This window comes from Pelodiscus sinensis, chromosome 17 (assembly GCF_052426305.1).
Source record: "Pelodiscus sinensis isolate ZL-2025 chromosome 17, ASM5242630v1, whole genome shotgun sequence".
Lineage (NCBI taxonomy): Eukaryota > Metazoa > Chordata > Testudines > Trionychidae > Pelodiscus > Pelodiscus sinensis.
In genome coordinates this window covers 26,487,057-26,507,526 of record NC_143068.1, presented here as the reverse complement: position 1 = coordinate 26,507,526, position 20,470 = coordinate 26,487,057, and the positions used below count along the sequence as shown (strand labels likewise).

General features: G+C 47.0%; 1 protein-coding gene across 3 annotated transcripts; it reads left to right on the top strand.

The window, feature by feature from the left end:
- Positions 1-59: 59 nt before the first annotated feature.
- LOC112545585 (neuritin-like) lies at positions 60-18,986 on the top strand. Of its 3 annotated transcripts, XM_075901298.2 has the most exons (4): positions 4,135-4,507; positions 8,227-8,374; positions 17,365-17,602; positions 18,900-18,986. In XM_075901298.2, exons 1-3 carry the CDS (start codon positions 4,465-4,467, stop codon positions 17,588-17,590), a joined length of 417 nt encoding a protein of 138 aa, XP_075757413.2. In that variant the 5' UTR covers positions 4,135-4,464; the 3' UTR covers positions 17,591-17,602; positions 18,900-18,986. The 3 variants fall into 3 exon arrangements, with proteins under 3 accessions (XP_089625842.1, XP_075757413.2, XP_075757412.2); XM_089769716.1 differs by lacking the exon at positions 4,135-4,507 and adding an exon at positions 60-207 and having other exon boundaries at positions 17,365-18,986; XM_075901297.2 differs by having other exon boundaries at positions 4,136-4,507; positions 17,365-18,986.
- Positions 18,987-20,470: the final 1,484 nt, after the last annotated feature.

Here is a 20,470-nt window from a genome sequence, read left to right as displayed (position 1 = left end):
CAAGTGAAACATGCTGCAATGTGATGTCACTAGGCTGAACTGTGACACTCCCAGACCATGAAGTGATGTGAGAGTGGGCAGGAAACAGCGTGTCTGGGTAAAGGTGGGATTCGGCCCTGATTACTACCAGTGTAAATGAAAAGTGACCCCTCCCCCACATCACTGGATGTAAGCAAGAGCAGAACCAAGCTCTAGATATGCAAAATGGTAATCTCCAACGCACACGGGGTGGAGGGATGGAAACAATGGTGGGCAGATTTAGCAAGAGCAGATTTGTTTCTGTGATAACATTTAAGGCCTTGACCCAGCAAAGACTTACACATGTGCTTAGCCTTATTTACCATGACTAGCCCCATTGACTTCAATTAAGTTAATTGAACTGCTTACTGTGCATAAAGTTAAGCACATGGATAAGTCTTTGCAGGATTGGGGCCAAATGTACAAGCCTTCAGGAAAAATATCACCTAGATCCCGAGAGATCATTGAGAACACAAATATATGAATTATGAATTAATTATGAATGATTATATGTATATAGAATCTTGTGATGATGCAGAATTGTTTTAAACAAACAAATAAATAATAATCTGTTATTGTAGGGTTGCTTATAAGGGCTGGCCTGCCCACACTAGTTTGTTGGTTGGTTGAATGTAGGTAACTCCTGAAAATCCCAGCTATGGATCATGGCCCAGTTGTGCTAGGTGATGTACAAACAAAGAACACAAAGGGTTTACAATTAAGACAAAATGCAATACAGCGAGCTCAAGGAAACAATGCAACACTACTAGCCAGCATGATAAACAGTGGTTCCAGTATCCCAGCCTACCCAACGCTATTGGCATCAAGGCAGAAGTTTGGTACTGTGAGTTGCGTCTGAGGGCAGATCTACTGCCATTGGTTTTGTGTTAGATAAACGTTTGCAGAGACTTTTAAAACAGAGACAAGAGTGATAATCTCCATGGAAAAAGGGCACTTGAAAGTCCTCAACTTTCTAATCCAGGGTTTCCCAGACTTTTTCAGATGTGGAGTCCATAAGGAATCTTGAATATCTGGCAGAGCCCTTAAAATATCATGATTTTTAATTCAATAGGTATCCAAATACATAGGGCAAGTTTTGGAATTCTGTTTTTATTTCTTGACTATTTCTTATAAATTCTTTCCCCTCTCCCCCAAGAAAACAATCAGAAAGTTAGTTACAAAACAACAGGATCATATAACTGTCATTAATATTTTCTCACAGAGCTCCTGTACCTCCCCAGGGCTCCAAAGAGCACATTTTGGGAAACTCTGTAATCCATGGCTACTCAACACATGGTCTGTGGGCCACATGCGGCCTGTGGCCCGTTTATTTCTGGCCCGTGGTGCAGTTTGGATTTACACAGGGCTCAACATGTGGGTGGGAGCCAAAAGAAAAAAGTAGTCAATATAATGGTCTTCTGTTGATATGTGTTTTAGTAGTTAAATTCCTGGACTGCCATTGCTCATTAAAAGTGCTGTCCTATGGGTGGAAATCGAGTAAATATTGCATTTTATTAATATCAGCAGAACTGACTTCAATGGAGCCTGCGTGTTGTGTAGTCTTGCCTTAATCTTTGTATTCATGCCCATCAGTGTGAAATAACTTGTGTATATTTGCATATATATGCAACCACACTTAAGTTGCGGTGGCCCTCTGCATGTGCTGTGAGTATCTTTGTGGTACCCGGGGCTTCCAAAATTGAGTAGCCCTGCTGTAATCTAATCCATGTCCTCCATGAAACAGGAGAAGAGGCCAGCAGGTGGCACTAGGATTTTGCATTACAATTCAGTTTAGGGAATTGGCCGTGATAAAGCCTAAACGGAAAAAGACAAGATGAGTCAGGTGTGGGAGGTGGGAGTGGGCACCACTTGCGCAGGCTGGTTCACATGCTGTGTCTGGGGTTTGATCCCTTGTGTCCATTTATCATTTCAGCTCTGGTGGCAGCTTATCGGCCAGGATGGTTTTTCTATTCGGGTCTGACCTCAGGTTGCCAACCCTCCAGGATTGGCCTAGCATCTCCCGGAATTAAAGATTAATCTTTAAGTAAAGATTAGGACATGTGCTGAAATCTCCAGGAATACATCCAACCATAGTTGACAACCCTAGCTAGCCTGACCTGAACTGGGCTGAAATCCAAGGGCCTTTGGATCATGCCCTGAGTCTCCAATACCCCTTGCCATCTCCACGTGTCAATCCTTGTTGCTCCTTTTCCTATCTCTAGCTTTGCTGCCCAGTGCCCTCTATACTTTGCACAGTTTCTTGAGGGGAGCTGACAGAATTGCCAGGCCCCTGGGCAAGGTGGGAAAAGGGGGTCCAGCTCCGTGCACCTGGAAGGGGCAGGACCTCGGGCGTAAGGGATGGGGCTTGGACAGCCAGACTGCAGCACCACCCCAGAGTGCACCAAACTGCAAACCCTCCCTCTCCTATCCAGCCCTCTGAACCACCCAAAGTGTGCCATGTGGCACTCTGGCATGGGTTTAAAGGGCCCAGGGCTCTGGCTACCACTGCTGCTGCAGTAGAGGCATCCAAGAGCCCCAGGGCCCATTTGAATTTCCTGGCCTGGGGCAGCTGCCCCATTTGTTCCCCTCCCCCTCATCAATGGGTCTGGTAATCTCAGATAAATGCCTCTTCTCTTAGCAACAGCTCCCTTGGGACAGCCTATCTCTGGAAGGAAGCCCTGGGGCATAAAATCCTCCCGTCCCAGCCAGAGCTGAGAACCTCACATGCCAGTTCCCTGCTGCTGGTTTCTTTGGTTCAAAATGGTTGATGGTTACTGTTATTATTTATGTATTTGTATTACAGTAGCACCCAGGAGCCCCACACAAGGATCAGAATCCCACCGAGCGAGGTGCTGTATATGCACAGTACAAAACATTCCTGCCCTGAAGAACTTAAAATATAAGGTTAAAATGAGATGGATACGGACAGAAGGGCAGTACCAGGAAACATAATATTGGTCAGCATGGCGGGCTGTGGTCTTAGCACACCAGCAGCCTAAGTGCTGTGAAATATGTTGTAGGCATCTTGGCAGAGGAGAGCTTTAAGAGAGGATTTGAAGGAGGACAGAGATGGCTTTGCACATGATGACAGGGAACTGCACTTCGCCTTCCAAAGAACAGCTGGTGGCCTAAAATATTCCTTCCACTGAGTCTGCACAAGCGCTATTTGCCGGTGAGGGAGAAGGTGAATGGGAGAGAGAAATGTGTGTGAGACTGGGATGTTTCTGTGTGTCTGAGACGGTGGGTGTGTTTGAGAGTGTGGGCTTATTATGTATGTTTGGGAGTTTGTGTGTATGTGTACACGATAGGATCTGTATGTTTGTAAGGGAGAGTGTGTACATGGGAGGTGTTTCTGTGGGTATGTTTGGGACTGTGCATAGGATCTGCATGTTTGTAAGGGAATGGGAATGTGTGTCCATGGGAGCTGTTTCTGTGCATGTGTTTGGGAATGTGTGCATTTGGGAGTGTGCGCACCCAGGTGCATGATGGGATCTGTGTTTGTAAGGGTGTGTGAGTGAGTGTACCTGGGGGTGTTTGTGTGGGTATGTGATGGGATCTATACATTGACAAAGTGCAAGTGTGTCTCCATAGAGAATGTTTGTGTGTGCCACCAGGTGTACCTGTTCATAAGGGGAGTGGGTACCTGACTGCCAGGTAGCATGAGCACAGAAGACCCCTACATTCAATTCCTTTCTTCTGAGCCTCCTCTCTGGACCATGGTTAGGTGGCTCTCAAGGCTGCTCTTTAGAAAAGTGTCCTGCCAAAGCCAGAGCCCAACCTGCCACACCTGGGGAATCAGGAGGGGCCAGGTCAGTCTGGCCCGGCTAAAGAAAGGGGAAAGGGGATGGATTGGTAACAACCCCCAAGGCTGGGAACTAACCTGCTTGCTGATGCACTTTCGTGGGTTTCCTGATGCTGGGCCCCTCACTTAGGATGGAAGGGGGGGATATGTGAGAGGAGGAATATCCCTCCGCCCCCCAGTATTCCCTATCCCCTCCCAGGCACCGCCCCTTGAGCGTGCCCAGGGGCTGGCTACCCCTCTCCCCCAGGAGCCAGGCTCAGGTGTGGGGTGGCGGGGCTGTGGGAGGAGCAGGGAGCGGGGGGAGGAGAAGGGGCCGGGGAGGGAGCTGAACTCTCCAGATGCCCGAGCCGCCCAGCGGTGCCGGGCCAGGAGCTGCTGGGGAAGGGAGCTGGTGGATGGGTGTTAAGGGGACTCCCCGCGGGGCTCACCCCCCCGCAAGCTGCACTGGGGGGCCCAGCGCGGACCGAGCGGCCAGGGGGCAGAAGCCCCGGGGCAGGCAAAGGGCTTGAGAGGCAGCTGGAGCCGGGCAGGGCGATCGCTGAGTCTCCAGCACCATGGACTGCCCCTGCCGCGCCGGGCTGCTGCGGGTCCCGGGCAGCGAGCCGCGCCGGAGCCCCTGAGGAGCGGAGCCGCCGGAGGAGGCGATGGGCCAGAGGCTGGGCACGGCGCTGCTGCTCCTCACGCTGGGTAAGGGACGGGCACCCCGCGCGGCTCGGGTCCCGCAGGGGACACGCTGGGGCGAGCCCGCATAGAACCCCGCGTAGAGCTCCGCGCCCCGCGTAGAGACCCCCGCCACCGCGCACAGCACCGCCCGGTGGGGTCGCCCCCGCGCTGCCCTCTGGCGCCCCCTGGCGCGGAGCTGCGGGCCGGCTGGGTCCTGTCCCCCGCCGGGGTGGCTGGAGGCGCCCACAGCGCGGCGGCTGCCCTCGGCGGTCGGGCTCAGGCAGCTGCGGCTTCAGGGAGCGCATCCCCGCCCGCCAGCGCCCAGCCGCGGGCCCTTCCCGTCTGACCCGCGGCGGGGGCGAGACCTGCCCAGCAGCAGAACCTCACCCGGGGCTTTCCTTCCTGGGCGACTCAGTGGCTTGCAAGTGCCGCGTTTCCGCTCCTCCCAGCGACGGCTAAGCAGCCCCTCGCCGTGGGAGGGGGCACGGCTGCCCGTCCCCTAGGCATGGAGCAGGGGGGTTGGCTCGGAGCCCTGCGGGCTGCTTAGCCAGGCTCTTGTCTCGGGTCATAGAGGGAAGGACACACAATGAATAAACTAAGCGCCTCAGCCAGAGCAGCCTCTTCTCTCCCACCACACAGGACTCTTTGATATCTGTCTCAGAGGCTATGTCTAGACTGCAAGCCTCTTTTAAAAGAGGCTTTTTCGAAAGATACTTTCGAAAAAGCCTCTTTCGAAAAAGAGCACCTAGACTGCAAGCAGTACTTTCGAAAAAGCAAGCCGCTTTTTCCAAAAGAGAGCACCCAGACAGTCTGGATGCTCTCTTTCGAAGAAGCCCTGTTTGCATTCAAGAACGCCTTTTTTCGAAAGAGCACTTTCGAAAAAAGGCGTTCTTCCTCGTGAAATGAGGTTTTCCGCCATCGAAAGAAAAGCCGCATTCTTTCAATTTAATTTTGAAAGAACGCGGCTGTAGTCTAGACTCAGGGGAAGTTTTCGAAAAAAGGCTACTTTTTTCGAAAAAACCGTCAAGTCTGGACACAGCCATAGATTCCAAGTCCAGACCATACCCAAGATCTTCATCTGACCTCCCCTATAGCACAGATCATAGAACACAAAAATGAGGAGGTTAGTTAAACAGAAATTAAAAGGTACAAGGACAAAGTAAAATCCCTGCAAGCTGCATGGAAACTTTTCAAGACACCAACTTAAATGTATACCGCAAATTAAAAAACACAGTAAGAGAACCAAAGAAGTGCCACCTTGGCTAAACAACCAAGTAAAAGAAGCAGTGAGAGATAAAAAGGCATTGTTTAAAATGTAGAATCTTAGTGAGGAAAATAGAAAGGAACATAAACTCTGTCAAATTAAGTTTAAAACGATAATAAGAAAATCCAAAAAGGAGTTTGAAGAACAGCTAGCCAAAAAAAATCAAAAAGTAATAAGTAGCAAAATGTTTTTTTAAGAACATCAGAAGCATGAACCAATGAGACCCCTGGACTATCAAAATGTCAAAGGAGCACTCAAAGAAGATAAATTCATTATGGAGAAACTAAATGAATTCTTTGCTTTGGTCTTCACAGCTAAGGATGTTAGGGAAATTCCCAAAGATGAGCCATTCTTTTTAGGTGCCAAATCTGAGGAATTGTCCCAGATGGAGGTGTAATTAGAGGAGGTTTTGGAAAAAATTGATAAACAGTAACAAGTCACCAGGACCAGATAGCATTCACCCAAGAGTTCTGAAAGGACTCCAATGTGAAATTGTGGAACTTTTAACTGTGGTTTGTAACCTGTCTTTTAAATCAGAGTCTGTACCTAATGACTGGAAGATAGCTAAAGTGACACCAATATTTAAATAGGGTTCTAGAGGTGATCCTGGTAATTACAGTCTGGTAAATCTAACATCAGTACCAGGCAAATGAGTTGAAACTATAGTAAAGAATAGAATTGTCAGACACATAGATGAACATAATTTGTTGGGGAAAAGTCAACATGGTTTCTGTAAAGGGAAATCATGCCTTACTAATATACTAGGATTTTTGAGGGGGTCAAAAAAAACATGTGGACAAGGGGGATCCAGTTAATACAATGTACTTAGATTTCCAGAAAGCCTTTGACAAGGTCCCTCACCAAAGGCTCTTTAGTAAAGCAAGCGGTCATGGGATAAGAGGGCAGGTCCTCTCATGGACTGATAACTGGTTACAAAGACAGGAAACAAAGGGTAGAATAAATGGTCATTTTTCAGAATGAAGAGAGGTAACTAGTGTGGTCCCTCAAGGGTCTGTCCTGGGACCAATCCTATTCAACCTATTTATAAATGATCTGGAGAATGATCTGGAGGTGGCAAAATTTGCAGATTATATTAATCTGCTCAAGATAGTTTGGTAAAATCTTTTTGAAGCTCTTCACAGTCTGATCTGGTTTTAACTAAGTGGTTGGGCAACAAAATGGCAACTGAAATTTAATGTTGATAAATGTAAAGTAATGCACATTGGAAAAAATAATCCCAACTGTACATACAATATGATGGGGACTAATTTGGCTACAGCTACTCAAGAGAGCGATCTTGGAGTCATTGTGGATAGTTCTCTGACAACATCCACTCACTGTGCAGTGGCAGTCAAAAAAAACCCAACAGAATGTTAGAAATCCTTAAAAATGGATAGAGAATAAGACAGAAAATATCTTATTGTCTCTATATAAATCCACGGTACGCCTACATCTTGAATACTGCATACAGATGTGGTCACCTCATCTTAAAAAAAAGATATATTGGCATTGGAAAAGGTTCAGAAAAGGGCAACAAAGTGATGAGGGGTTTGGAATAGGTCTGATATGAAGAGAGATTGGAAAGACTGGGACTTTTTTATCTTAGAAAAGAGGAGACCAAGGTGGGATGAGATAGAGTTCTATACAATTATGACTGGTGTGGAGAAAGTAAATAAAGAAGAGTTATTTACTTGTTCCCATAACACAAGAACTAGGGGTCACCAAATGAAATTAATAAGGAGCAGGTTTAAAACAAAAAAACCTGTTTCTTCACACAACATAGTCAACCTGTGGAACTCCTTGCCAGAGGATGTAGTGAAGACCAGGACTTTGACAAGGTTCAAAAAAGAACTAGATAAATTAATGGAGAATAGAGCCATCAATGTTTATTAGCCAGGATAGGTAGGAATGGTGTTTCTAGCCTCTGGTTGTCAGAAGCTTGGAACAGGTGACGGGGAGGGATCACTTGATGATTTCCTGTTCTATTCATTCCCTCTGGGGCTCCTGGCATTGACCACTATCAGAAGACAGTGTACAGGATTGGATGGACCTTTGGTCTGACCCAGTATGTCCTAGTATTTGCACGGTGTGCTGATTGAACCGTAGCAGCACTTTGATTGGATGCAGAGGGAGTGCATGGCTCTTACAGTCAATGTTGTGTGCACATACCTCACTTCATGTGCCTTGGCTTTACGTATTTGTCACTTTGGTAACACTGTGCAGACAAAAACCAGCAGAATCTGGCAATCTTGCGTGCAAGCCACACATAGAACCCGGAGGAATGGGGGGAGTGCTGCAGGTGACGCACAGGCTGCAGGGTGCCCACCACTGCTCAACAGGCTTTTACATGTGTGGAGCCCTTCAGAGAACATGGCTCCTTTCCCAAAGAAAATGCTAGAAGTGGTGGGGAGGCGACCACACTGGGTTGATGCAGGGCTGGTTGCCACACTGTTACATAAATCCCCTTTTTGGTTTATAGGCTATTTGAGCAGGTCGTTGGCCTCAGAAACTAAATGTGAAAACATTTACCAAGGCTTCTCTGACTGCATCTTAAAACTGGGGGAAAACATGGCCAGCTACGAGGAGGCAGCCGGGGATGATGTGCAGGGGCTGCACACTATTTGCGGGTGAGTAGCAAACCCTAGCTGTGGCTTTTCTTCCCTACGAACACATGGCAAATGCACATGCTGCCATGCTCACTCGGACCCGAGAGGCAGAACACACCCCCAGGTAATCATGCACCCTAATACTCACAGTCCCATGCAGACTTGGACAATAAGGCATCACAGAGGCTGCAGGACAGGGAGTCAGCAGACCCTCCAGGGACTCCCGATGCAAGCTGAGGATGCAAACCATACAGTGTAGTTTTGGGTATTATTATTATTATTGTGCATTTTTAGCCGTCTGAATAGATACTTCCTAAGGGTTTAGATACTCTGCTCCACTGGGATTCTGTGCTTGCCTCTCACTGCTCTGACAAAGATTTCTTTCAAATATAAGCCAGGAGCTCACTGCCCTCTGGCTTCTCAGCCCTGGAGGACCTGGGTCAGAGGCTGCAGTTTGCATTTACCATGGAACCAGTCCTTAATAATAATTTCTTCCCCACCCTCAGGCTACGTCTACACTACAGGGTTTTTGCACAAAAACATCAATTTTTGCGCAAAAACCCACGGAGTGTCCATACCTCACACGTGTTTTTGCGCAAGTAAATTTACAGTAAATTGACAGAACAGAGGGGTTTTTGCAGTGTAGGTATTCCTCTTTCTACAAGGAAGAACTCCTTTTTGTGCAAGAGCTCTTGTGCAAACAGGTGTGTGTGGATGGGCAACAGGGTTTTTGCCCAAAAAGAGCCAATCGAAAAAAGCACAGGTGCCCTGGTGGCTGTTTTGTGAATGGCAATCAGAGCTTTCTTTCGAGAGAGCGTATATGCAGTCTGGATGCTCTCTTGCGCAAAAGCACATTGCTTTTGTAATGCGCTTTTGTAGTGTGGATGCGCTCTTGTGCAAGAAGCTTTTTGCAGAAGAGATATGCAAAAACTTCTTGCACAAGAAGCCTGCAGTGTAGACGTAGCTTCAGATTCTGGCAGCAGACGCTTTGCACCCAGCTAGTGGAGGTGGAGATAAAGGTTCCTGCTAAGCATGGTTCTAGCCTTTAGGGCCTCATGAGACATTCTCTTACCCACAGTGAGTAAGGTGTCAAACAACCCTGCCAGGGTAGGCCACGCTGAGGACTAAGCACACAATAGCAGTTGGCATCACGCTGCATTTAATCAGGTTTCAGCAGCCTAAAAGCAAGCTGAACTCAAGGGTCCATGCTGCAGGGTCAAGGCCCAGCTTGCTCCTAGTGAAAGTCTATTAATTTCAGGCCACTCAGTGAGCAGATGAGCTTTGCAGCCCGAGTTCCGAAGGTGGAGGTGGAGGAGCTATTCAGTTACCAGGGATGATAACCTAATCAGGACCAAAGGGTGTGATGGCACGTCGGGGTTCCCCCGACTCCTGCACCCCCGTAGTGGCACAGACAGACTCCACCAGCCAGTAGAATAGAGGGAGTTTATTGGCTTCTCCAAGATACAGCACAGCATAGATGTAATCCGGTTACAGGGCCAGGCCTAGGATGCCTCAGCCCCCCTTGAGATGGGGGAGACTGGGCCCCTAAATCCCAGCCCCTTGCTTAGGCTGCTTCCTCCGTGAAACCAGACCGAAAACTAAAACTCTCCTCCAGCCCTACCCCCCAGCCAGGTGCTAGTCTCTGCCCTCCTTCCTTTGTCTCTCCCTGGGAGGCTGAGCCTGGGTTAATACACATTTGGGAGAGTCAGTGAGAATCTCCCATCACAGTGCAGGGGGACCCCGGGTCACTGAGCAGACAGCACCCCCACTATGCCACAAAGGGAAAGCAAGAAGGGGGTAAAATAGCAAAGCTGCTGGAATTCACCACAGAGCATGTTCAGGGAAACCTTGGATTGAAACAGAATGAATTAATGCAAGTGAGAAGAGGGGGACGAAGAGAGAAAATGAAAAGTTGGCAGAGATAAATGAAGGTGCTTGGAGTTTCGAGCCCCCTCAGCAATGAATCCACGGAGTGAAAAGGCTGGGGGTGTGGGAGGGAATAAGGAGGTGCAGAAAGCAATCAAAGGAAAAACAGATGTACTGGGAGGTGTAAACCTTTCCACCCAAGGAGGAGGGCTCAGAAGATTAGAGGAGGAAGGACATTTGAAACTAATAGGGAATGAAAAGAAAGGGGGAGGGCTGGAAATGACAGGCAGGATGGGAATGAAGGCATTTCTCTCCTACCTCAGAGTTAGAAAAAGGGACAAACAGTGGGACTGGGATTGATGGGGCTGCTGAAAACTGAAATGAATTCCTAGCCTTGCATGGGAACAGGAACGAGATGCCACAGGCAACCCTTTGCCAGGGAAGAAAGATACAGGACCGAGCTGAGAAGCCCACCAGCCCAAGCAATTGGAAATTGGAACCTGACAGAACTCCTGCACCACTGGAGACTCCTACCAGCTCTCTGCAGGATCCCTGACCTTTAGTACATGAGCTATTTGTCCCAGATGGAGAGAAGCCAACCTCCTACTGCTGTGCAAGAATGTGGAGCAAAGGGGAACATTGCTCTGAAAGGGGTACAGGATGCTTCTCTTTTCTTCCTGTCACCATCTATCCAGGGATCTCAGTGCTTCCCAAACATTCACCTTACAGCTTCTTCCATGCCCCTATGCAGAGAAGGATCACTATCCCCAGATTATAGGTGTACCTGAAGAACAGAGGAAGGAGGTGATATGGCTAATGTCACAAGACAACTCAGTGTCAGTTTTAAATATAGGTTACAGATCATTTAAGATAGCTCTGAAGAAAGTAATGCAATCCAGGAGCCAATTATTTACATATGTATCTCCAGCTTCATAAGGGGTGAAGTCTCTGTTTAGCTGACACCATTAAGTTCATGTCAGGGGGCTCCTCCCTAGTTTGGGGTTGCCACCCCCATCCGGGACATCGTTCAGCTCACCTGGGCCTAGCCCCAAAGTGCAATGCCCCTCTTTTAGGGGTAATACAGCCCACTGGCCTAGTCCCAAAGTATGAGGGCTCTGTGGCCTAGTCCTCAGGCCGAGCGCCCCACTCGCCGGGGTTCAGGGCAGGAGGGGTAGGGGGGGCCCGGGCCCTCCCTCTCCACCGGGCCCCGACCCAGGGCCCTATGAGTGGCGGGTGGCTCCCACCACTGGCTCGGCAGGGGGTCCTCCCCACAACACACCAAGCCCTCAGGGGCTTTTCCAACTCCCTGCCCTGGGTCACTTCCTACCCCCGGCCCGTAGCGGTCCCACTTGTCAGCATTGGTCGGGTGGCTGTTGCGACACTTCCCCAGTCAGCGTCAGGGTCGGCAGTATCCAGTCTGGTGCCTGGGTCACGGGGGGTCGGCCAGCGGCTCCATTGCTGGGGGTGAGCCAGGCTGGGGCCTGGCAGCAGCACATTCAGCAGTCCTGGCAACTCCCTCGCTGGCAGCTGGGTGCTAGCTCCCACTCAGACCATGGTCTGCCCCTTCTGAGCAGGCCAGCAGCCTTTTATATCTTGGCTCCCCTCAGAGCATGCCCAGTAGGGCTGTGTGGGTGGGGCCCTCTCCACCCCCCGGCTCCAGGTGGTTTCCCTGGGCTTGAGTGCAGGGCGGGCCGCCCCGTCACAGTTCACAAGATCTATTTCTGGGATACATCTGCCATCTTATAGCCCAAGTAACAAAGGCTATAGAGTGGTAAAAGTAAGTGGGGTGTGCGTGGTTGTGCATGGGGCGTAGTGGGCTGAGCACAGCATCCTCAGTCTAAGCTAAAAGTAGAAGGGAGCTGCCCCACTTCTCCTTGAATTGACCCCCTTCCTCTTTGACTGGTCAGTAAGAGCTGTGCCCTCTTGTTCCTGTTGGCTTTAACCACTAAATAGGAGTGTCCTGAAAACTAACATTAGGCCTCCCAGTGGATTAGAACGGTGAGATAGGAGGAGAGATCTTTGTTAAAACTCTGGTGCCTTGCTAGGCTGGTTCAGAGAACAGATTGGAGTTCTAGATAGTAAGTGCCCTGAAGGAAAAGCTGCCTTTCTGATTTCCTGGGGGATCTTTGGAGTAACCCTGCCTTCATCCCAGTAATGGAACCTGACCCAGCAGCCAGGTGCGAAGTAACCTCTCCCACACTGCCAGGTGTACATAAACCTGGCCTAAGTACTCTTTGGTTTTTGATGGCTCTTTCCCATCACCTTTGCACACGTGACTTTCCCCAAGCCTGTACTGTGAACCAAATCTGAAACTCACCCATTTTCCACATTAGTAATGCTGCACCAGCGTGGCTACATCAATTTTAAATGGATCTATTTAAACTAGTGCAAACTCTGATGTAGACACACACTAACTAGTTTAATCCAAGTGGGTTTTAGTTAGCATGGAATTAAACTACACCAATCTGGGCAATGATTAAACTGTTTCAAGTGTGTGCATGTTGCAGGTTTGTACCACTTTAACTAGACTGATTTTAAATCAATTTACTTGAACCATTGCATCTTTTCTAATGTAGACCAGCTCTAAAGAGGAGAAATATGAGGCCCAAGCTAGTAAAGCTGGTCACAAATCAGAATGTTTATGCCATGGAAAATTCCAGTATGTCACACTTGGCTTTTGTCTTGAACTGGTGCATCATGGGAGATCTTGTCCATTGAGAAGGAAAGGGGCATGAAAGACTTGAACTGTAAGTCCCTTGAGGTAGCATGACAACTCAAACACACAGATTAATATCACACTGACCTGCAATGAAATGTCTCCATTTATTTTGACAAACCAAAATGTTTTGTGTCAGATCCACCCAGCATTAAACAAACTAATTTTGAAAATAGAACATTTTGTACATTTTTCATTAATTGTTTTAAAATGACAAATCCCATGTACAAACTAGAACTTCCATAAGCATTAGAAGGGGGTAGCATGGAAAACCGCCTGGAGTGATAATGCTGGGCAAAGATTCTGGCTTGAATTAGGAAAGGAAGATAAATAGGATCTTGCTAGTTGTAGAAAATGCCCAAGTTCCTTTAAAGGGGCTTTCAGTGGAATCCATGTGTCATACTGCAAATTGTAGCCTGTATCTCTTCCTGGCAGCACACAACAGCATATCATACCACTGCACTTTTTGACTTTTACTAAACAGCTCTTTGGTGTTTCTAAAAAACAAAGTTGGTTTAATTTCTAAAGAAATTGATTTCTGTTCCAATTTGCAATAATACCTGATTTTCTAGGAAGCTGCTGGAGTGGCTGAAAACAAATATGGATTACCAGTGAAAGACTGGAACTGCAGATGGTGCTATGTGGCACTGGAGTCCTGACCACGCTAGCAGGGGCTCTTGTGCAGTTCTTAGTGGATAGACTACCCTGCAAGACAACCTGGGCTATTGTGGCTGAAGGAAAATAGTCACTATTCCCTTTTCTGCTAAGTATTATCTTGGGCAGTTAGGGTACATCTACACAGCAGCGTTAACATCAGTTATTCTGAAGTATTTCAAAATAACAGAGTGTGCGTCTACACAGCAAGCTGTTATTTTGAAATAATGTCGAGCTGGAGGACTTCTTAACTCCAACTCCTGTAACCCTCATTTCATAAGGAGTAAGGAAAGTCAAAGAGCATTCTTCTTTCCATTCCCTGCTGTGCAGGCAGCGCCAAAAGGCAAAATAAGCTATTTTGACTTCAGTTACGCAGTTGACGTAGCTGAAATTACGTATCTTAATTTGACTTTTGCCCTGCAATATAAACTTGCCCTTATTGGCCTTTAGCTCTTAACTCTCCCTTTGCCATCTACAGCTTAGCTGATGTAGGATGGTTTTCTCCAGCCCATCCTGTGCCATGTTCTCTCCAGGAGTGAGATACAGAGGCCACTGACAGATATGGAGATCAGAATAATTGATGTTTTGGAAGGCAGCCTAGTATGAAATCGGCACCATTTGTTCTTCATTTCTGATCGTGCAGTATTTCCCCGAAGCCCAACATGGATAAGTCATTTGATCATAGCCTGTCTAGCTGAACAGATGGAGCCTGGGAAGAGGGAAGCATTGTGGGAATTGTGACCACCCAGCTGAAAGTAGAACCACCACTAAAAGTTGACATTCTCTCTCCCCTGCCCCACTTAATCTTTTGCTTGAAGAGAGAGATCATTTTTAACCCCCTACCTGACCATGCTGTGTTTTCCTGTTTAGCAGCTGCAGGGTACTGCCGTGCAGCTCCCTAATGAACACAAGAGCTTACCTTGTTAACACCAATGTTTCTCATTATGGTCTCCAGACATTTATTCTGCCACACTGGCTTTATTTAATGAACTCTGTGCAGCTGGTGTTCTGACATAAATCCCATTTAAAAAGAAAAGCACTCATATGTCTATTCTTCAAGAAGAAATAGTGGACATTTCCAGGAAACAAGAAAGAAGTGGTCTTCCCATGCTTGTGGTGCTGACCCCAGCCAGACAGGGGCAGCCTGTCCATATAGGTAAACTAGGCAGTTGCCTAGGGCGCCAAGTTAAACGGGGCACCAAATGGTGGTGCAATATCATTGAGGGGTTTGGAGGCAGGGGCGCTGATTGCATGGTTTGCCTAGGGCGCCACTTGCTAGCAGCTAGTCCATCTGGCTGCAGGGGCGGCCCTAGTCTGCTCAAACCTCCCCAATTTGAGATAGAGCATCTAGATGTGTGTATCAAATCCCTCAGTGAGGAATATGGCCAGCAAACCCAGTAAGATGACAGAGGAGAATTCACCATCAGGTCTAATAGGTCCATCTACAGTCTCTTGAGTTATTTACCTTCAGCAACCTGGGGCAGGACAGGGCAGTATAGCTCTCCTCTGCTGGCCTGGAGGCTCCCTGCACAGAGGGTTTTCTCAGGGGGCCCTCCTCTTATCCCTTCATGTTGTCCCAGAAGCATAAAAGGGACATAATGTAACCAAATAACAGAATTGGGTCCCCTTGTTATAAAAAATTCTCTTCGCCTCTTCTACAAATGACGCTGTCAGAGTTAAAGGGTGAGCTGCTCTTTGGATCCCTTCAATTCCCCTTGAGAGCCTGTCAAATGACAGGCCTTCCTGCAAATGACAGAACCCCAGAGTCCAACTGCTCTTGGGCTAGATCTCTGTGTGGGAGCCCCGTTTCCCTACCGTGTTGACATGCCATGCCAGCCGCATCTGGGCTCTGTAAACCCTTTTCCTCCGCAGGCCCCTAGAAGCAACCAATTAAAGTGACTCAAAACCAGGTTCTCCAAAACAGCATTATGCATTCAGTACCAACACACAGTATGCAGAGAGAAGGGATAAAACAACAAAAGCTCATATGGGATTTATCCAATGCTAGCAAGGAAAGAAGAAAGATTAGTTAAATTCCACTAAGCCCAGAGCTGTTTACTCCAGGGCTGGAAGCAACACACAACCCCTGAACATCCTTCCTCTCTCTATGTCAGAGATTCCTGTCCAGCCATTACTGCCTGCGCACCCCTCCTGCCTCCCGAGACCAGGGTCTTTAAGGTATTAGATCTCCCTTTGATCCTAGGTTCAGGCATGGGAAGAAAAAATCTTGTTGGCTTACTTCAAGCCAGGCATTCTTCAATCAATTCTACATAGTTTTATCCAAAACCTTTGGTATTTTCTTCAAAGTGTCTTATTTTTGTCATTGTTTCATTTCCTGTTTCTTCCTCTACCACCACCCTATTAATAGAGTTTTTAACTTCTATCAGTCCGGCATGATATCAAGTAAAAAAAAAAAAATGAGGTACATAAAAATAGTGATAGAAATGTAGCTGAAACAAAAACCAGGACTATGTAGCACTTTAAAGACTAACAAGATGGTTTATTAGGTGATGAGCTTTCGTGGGCCAGACCCACTTCCTCAGATCAAAAATCTGATCTGAGGAAGTGGGTCTGGCCCACGAAAGCTCATCACCTAATAAACCATCTTGTTAGTCTTTAAAGTGCTACATAGTCCTGTTTTTTATAAAAATAATAGTGAATCCTTCATACCGTATAGACACTGGATTAGAACACTGAAAGTTTTCCGGAGCCAATGTCTTTATCCCCAGTCTGTGCTTACATTGTGCCCATCATTCAGTCTGAACAAAGACCAGCAATGAAATCAGTCAAACATTTGTTCTCAATCTGTTTCACTTTCAGTTTGAGTTCCAAGCATAGGGCTGGTGGTGGGGGGGAGGAGGAGAAGGGGACACATCAGTTTATGAAAAATAGATTTAATTGGCTTTCAAAAAAGTGTAAAAATACTTCAACAAGTCTGGGATTTTAGTTTTTCGCAAATAAGCTCGGTGAGATCAGAAAGGGGGATTAATGACATGAGAGTGGGGAGGTAAAAAGCTAAATTTCCAGTAAGAACAGTAGGACAATGGAACTGACTGCCTAAGGAGGTTGTGGAAGCTCCTCCATTGGAGACTGGCTAGCAGGGGTGGCCCGTGGACCTAGGCAAACTAAGCAGTTGCTTAGGGTACCGCGGGCCCGAGCGCCCGATGATGACGTCACGGCCACTGACGGCTGTGCAGGCGGGGGCGCCCATCATGCCTTCCGACTAGGGCGCCAGCTGCCGCAGCCGGTCTCAGGCTGCTCCTGCTGGCTAGTCATCTGTCCAGGATGGTTTACACCTAACAAAGCCTGCATTTTGGTAGGAAATTGACAAAATAACCCTGGCAGTCCCTTGTAACTCTCTCGTTCTAGGATTCCATTAACTAAAACCACCACTGGGTCAAGTCTCCCACACATTTCCCAGTGCATCTGGCTTCTGTTTCTCTTTAAGGCTCTGATCTTGCTGCCTCAGTTCAGGTAGAGCCATAAGCCTGTGCAGAACCCAACTGCACTCAAGGAAGTGTAGGAGTCCTCATGTGAGAAGCTCATTGCAGGATCAGGGTCTTACACTGTAAGCAGTTCAGGACTAAGGCTCTATATTGAGGCATTGCATAATGCCAAACACACAGCAATCACATGCCAAATAAGTTCTCCAAATATAAGTGTTGGGGCCAACTGAACAGACAGTTTCCAGTGGGGAGAAAGTTCATTTAAAATGCCAAAGAGTAGAAAGATCCAAGACAGAACCTAACAGCTTCCAATCTTCCCTTGGCTATAGGTATTGGGATGAATTTCACATGTGCACCATGACTGCTCTTTGGGAATGCCAGAAGGAGGCAGCCAATATCTGGGAGACTCTGAAAAAGGAATCTAGAAAAATCAAATTCCAAGGCAGCTTGTTTGATCTCTGCAGTCCCAACAGCTCCCATAGCTTCAGCGTGACAAATGTTTCAAACTTTGTTGTCTTAAGCATCCCTCTGATAGTCACTTGGCTCAATTTGTAAATGGAGCCCTTGGTAAGTATTGGAATGAAGAGGTACTGTCAGTGACATAAGAGTAGTTCTGATCAGAAATGTAGTATTTCCAACCCTCCTTTGAGAAATACGGCATATGGTGCTTGATACACACTTGATTTTATTATTCCAGGTCCATGAGCCTCAGCAGCATCTCCTTGGTTGCACTGTCTCTACATAACTTACATGATTAATCAAACTCAACACTTGCTATAACTTGACATTGTCCAGCTGCAAGTGCATCCATAGCTCCCACTGACATGGTGTTAGTGTTGGAAGCTGTAGACTGTGGGCCAGAGCACTGAGGAGGAAATTCAGGATTAGTGCTAAACGCTAGCCTCTTTTGCACTCTTCTATCTATAGTCACAGGAAGTGCATCTGTTTATTCAGCTGCCTGTTTCTGCCAGACAATTTCCCCACCTTTTTTCATTGGTGATGGGTAGGAGGAAGCAATTACTGGTGGTGTTTTTGAAGTGCAGGGAGAATGTACTGAACCTGTCAAAGGCAGGAAGCATTCTTTGTCATATTGCTAGTAAAGTTCTCCCCAAGGGGAAGCCCCGCCTTGCAGAACAATCTCGGACATGTCTGTTTCTTGTAAGATGCACCTTGCTGCCTAAATGGGTCTTGTGTTATGTGCAAATCTTTTCCTAAGGAACCAAGAGGGAAAAACATAATGGCTGTGTCTAGACTGGCCAGTTTTTCCGGAAAATCAGCCGCTTTTCTGGAAAAACTTGCCAGCTGTCTACGCTGGCCGCTTGAATTTCCGCAAAAGCACTGACTTCCTACTGTAAGAAATCAGTGCTTTTTGCGGAAATACTATGCTGCTCCCGTTCGGGCAAAAGTCCTTTTTGCGAAAAACTGTTGCGCAAAAGGGCCAGTGTAGACAGCTCAGATTTGTTTTCCGCAAAAAAGCCCCGATCGCAAAAATGGCGATCGGGGCTTTTTTGTGGAAAAGCACGTCTAGATTGGCCACGGACGCTTTTCCACAAAAAGTGCTTTTGCGGAAAAGCGTCCGTGCCAATCTAGACGCTCTTTTCCGAAAATGCTTTTAACGGAAAACTTTTCCGTTAAAAGCATTTCCGGAAAATCATGCCGGTCTAGACATAGCCAATGGGAGATGGGGAGCGCTGGGCTAGTGGCAAGACAAAGATTTTGAATACTCTATTGCTTTAAAAGTATCTCAGGAGGCACCTGTGAGCAGCACAGTAACTGACTGTGTAATTCATGACTATCAAATGTTTGTTGTATAACCTACACCTGTCAAATTGGAAATAATCTGTCTTACTTTCTTGGTCTATAGAACAATCACTCCGTGTCTCGTCCTGTGCAGCCCTGAAAATTGTTCATCTCACAGCTTCAAACACTGCCATTAAATATATTTGCAATACCTAGAGACTCTTGCATGTGATTCAGGATATGCTGAAACACTCAACTGTGTTATTTGGCAGTTGGAAGCAATGACTTAACCATGCCCTTTCAATTCCAGGGCACTAAGAACTGTCTCTTAGGCCCTACCTGAGTATGCAAGGAAGTAAAAATAATAATAATAAAAAAACCCCCTGAATGCTGGCCTGCTCCTCCACATCTAATACAGTGCTTCAGAGAGAACAGAAATTTCCAGAATGGATCCAACTCAAGATCCACCTCATCCGGTAACCTATCCCTTGACAGGCCAGTACCAAAAGCTTCAGAGAAAGGTGCAAAAAAATCTGCAGTAGGCAGATGTGAGATAATCTGTTCCCGTTGAAGTATCATCCTCATTCCTAATAATTGGGGATTGGTTTAAGACCTGAGCGTATGGTTTTAAATCCTTTCTAAAATGTATGTTAGCTTCCCTTATTATAACTTCAGATGCTCTGGTCATTGGTATTACTCCAATCTCTTTCTGAATCTTGCTATTTACTTGGGCTCACCAACTTCCTATGACGAGTTCTTGTTTAATAATGTGCTGGATGAAAAAAGTCTTTCCTTTAATCAGTTTTCAATTTTCCATCATTTAATGGTATTGAAGGTCCCCTTGTTTGTGAATTAGGAGACAGGGAAAACTGAAGCTCCTCCTCTACTTTCTCTGTAGCATTAATTCTGTATACTTTAAAATATGCCACTCATGACCATCCATCCTTCCCTTTTGAATAGAGAGAAGCAATAGGTAGGGTCAAAGTATGGATGAGATGCACAGCTCTGAGGATTCCCATTACCACAGTAGGAAAGAATTTGTTAGTTATCCCAAACTAGGAGTCTGGGTTTATTGTTAGTCTGTCTCACACACAGAGATTGGTTCAAACCAGCACGTATGAATGAGGAAGAAGAAGTATAAAAGTTCTAACAAAAACTCACAAATCTAGGAACGTGCTTTAGCTAGGGATGGAAAATTCCATTTAGAATGTTAAACAGTTAAATTATATGTTTAACTGGCCCAGGGCAGTGGGCCCAGTCAGGCAGGGCCCACTGCATCATGCCACAGGCAGGGACTGGCTCCAGTCAGCCGGACGCTAGTTAACCAGTTACGCCGGTAAGCATGTCGGTAAGGCAATGCTTACTGGGTAACCAGTTAAGTGGTTATCCCTTTACATCCCTAGCGTTAGCGTGTTAACAGTGACATTAGTGGGCCAACCAGTGAGTCATGGCTAGCCCTTGGGATTTAGCCAGGTGTGTTACAGAGATGTATGCAAGCTTCTCATTCAGCAAAGAACATCTTTGGTCTTTCTGCTGACACTGCAAACAAGAGGCCCTTCGTGCCACCCTTGACAAGGCAAGTACCTTCCTAACATCTTGCACTCTGCCTACTGCCCTAGTTACTATTTACCTCCTAAACAACCCAGCTCTCATTGTCGGCAAGGAGAGACTCCTGTACAAAATCAATGAAGTGGC

Coding starts and splice junctions, on each gene's coding strand:
- LOC112545585 (XM_075901298.2), top strand. CDS start 4,465: ATGGGCCAGAGGCTGGGCACGGCGCTGCTGCTCCTCACGCTGG. Junction 4,508..8,226: donor GCTGCTGCTCCTCACGCTGG/GTAAGGGACGGG, acceptor TTTGGTTTATAG/GCTATTTGAGCAGGTCGTTG. Junction 8,375..17,364: donor GGGCTGCACACTATTTGCGG/GTGAGTAGCAAA, acceptor CCTTGGCTATAG/GTATTGGGATGAATTTCACA.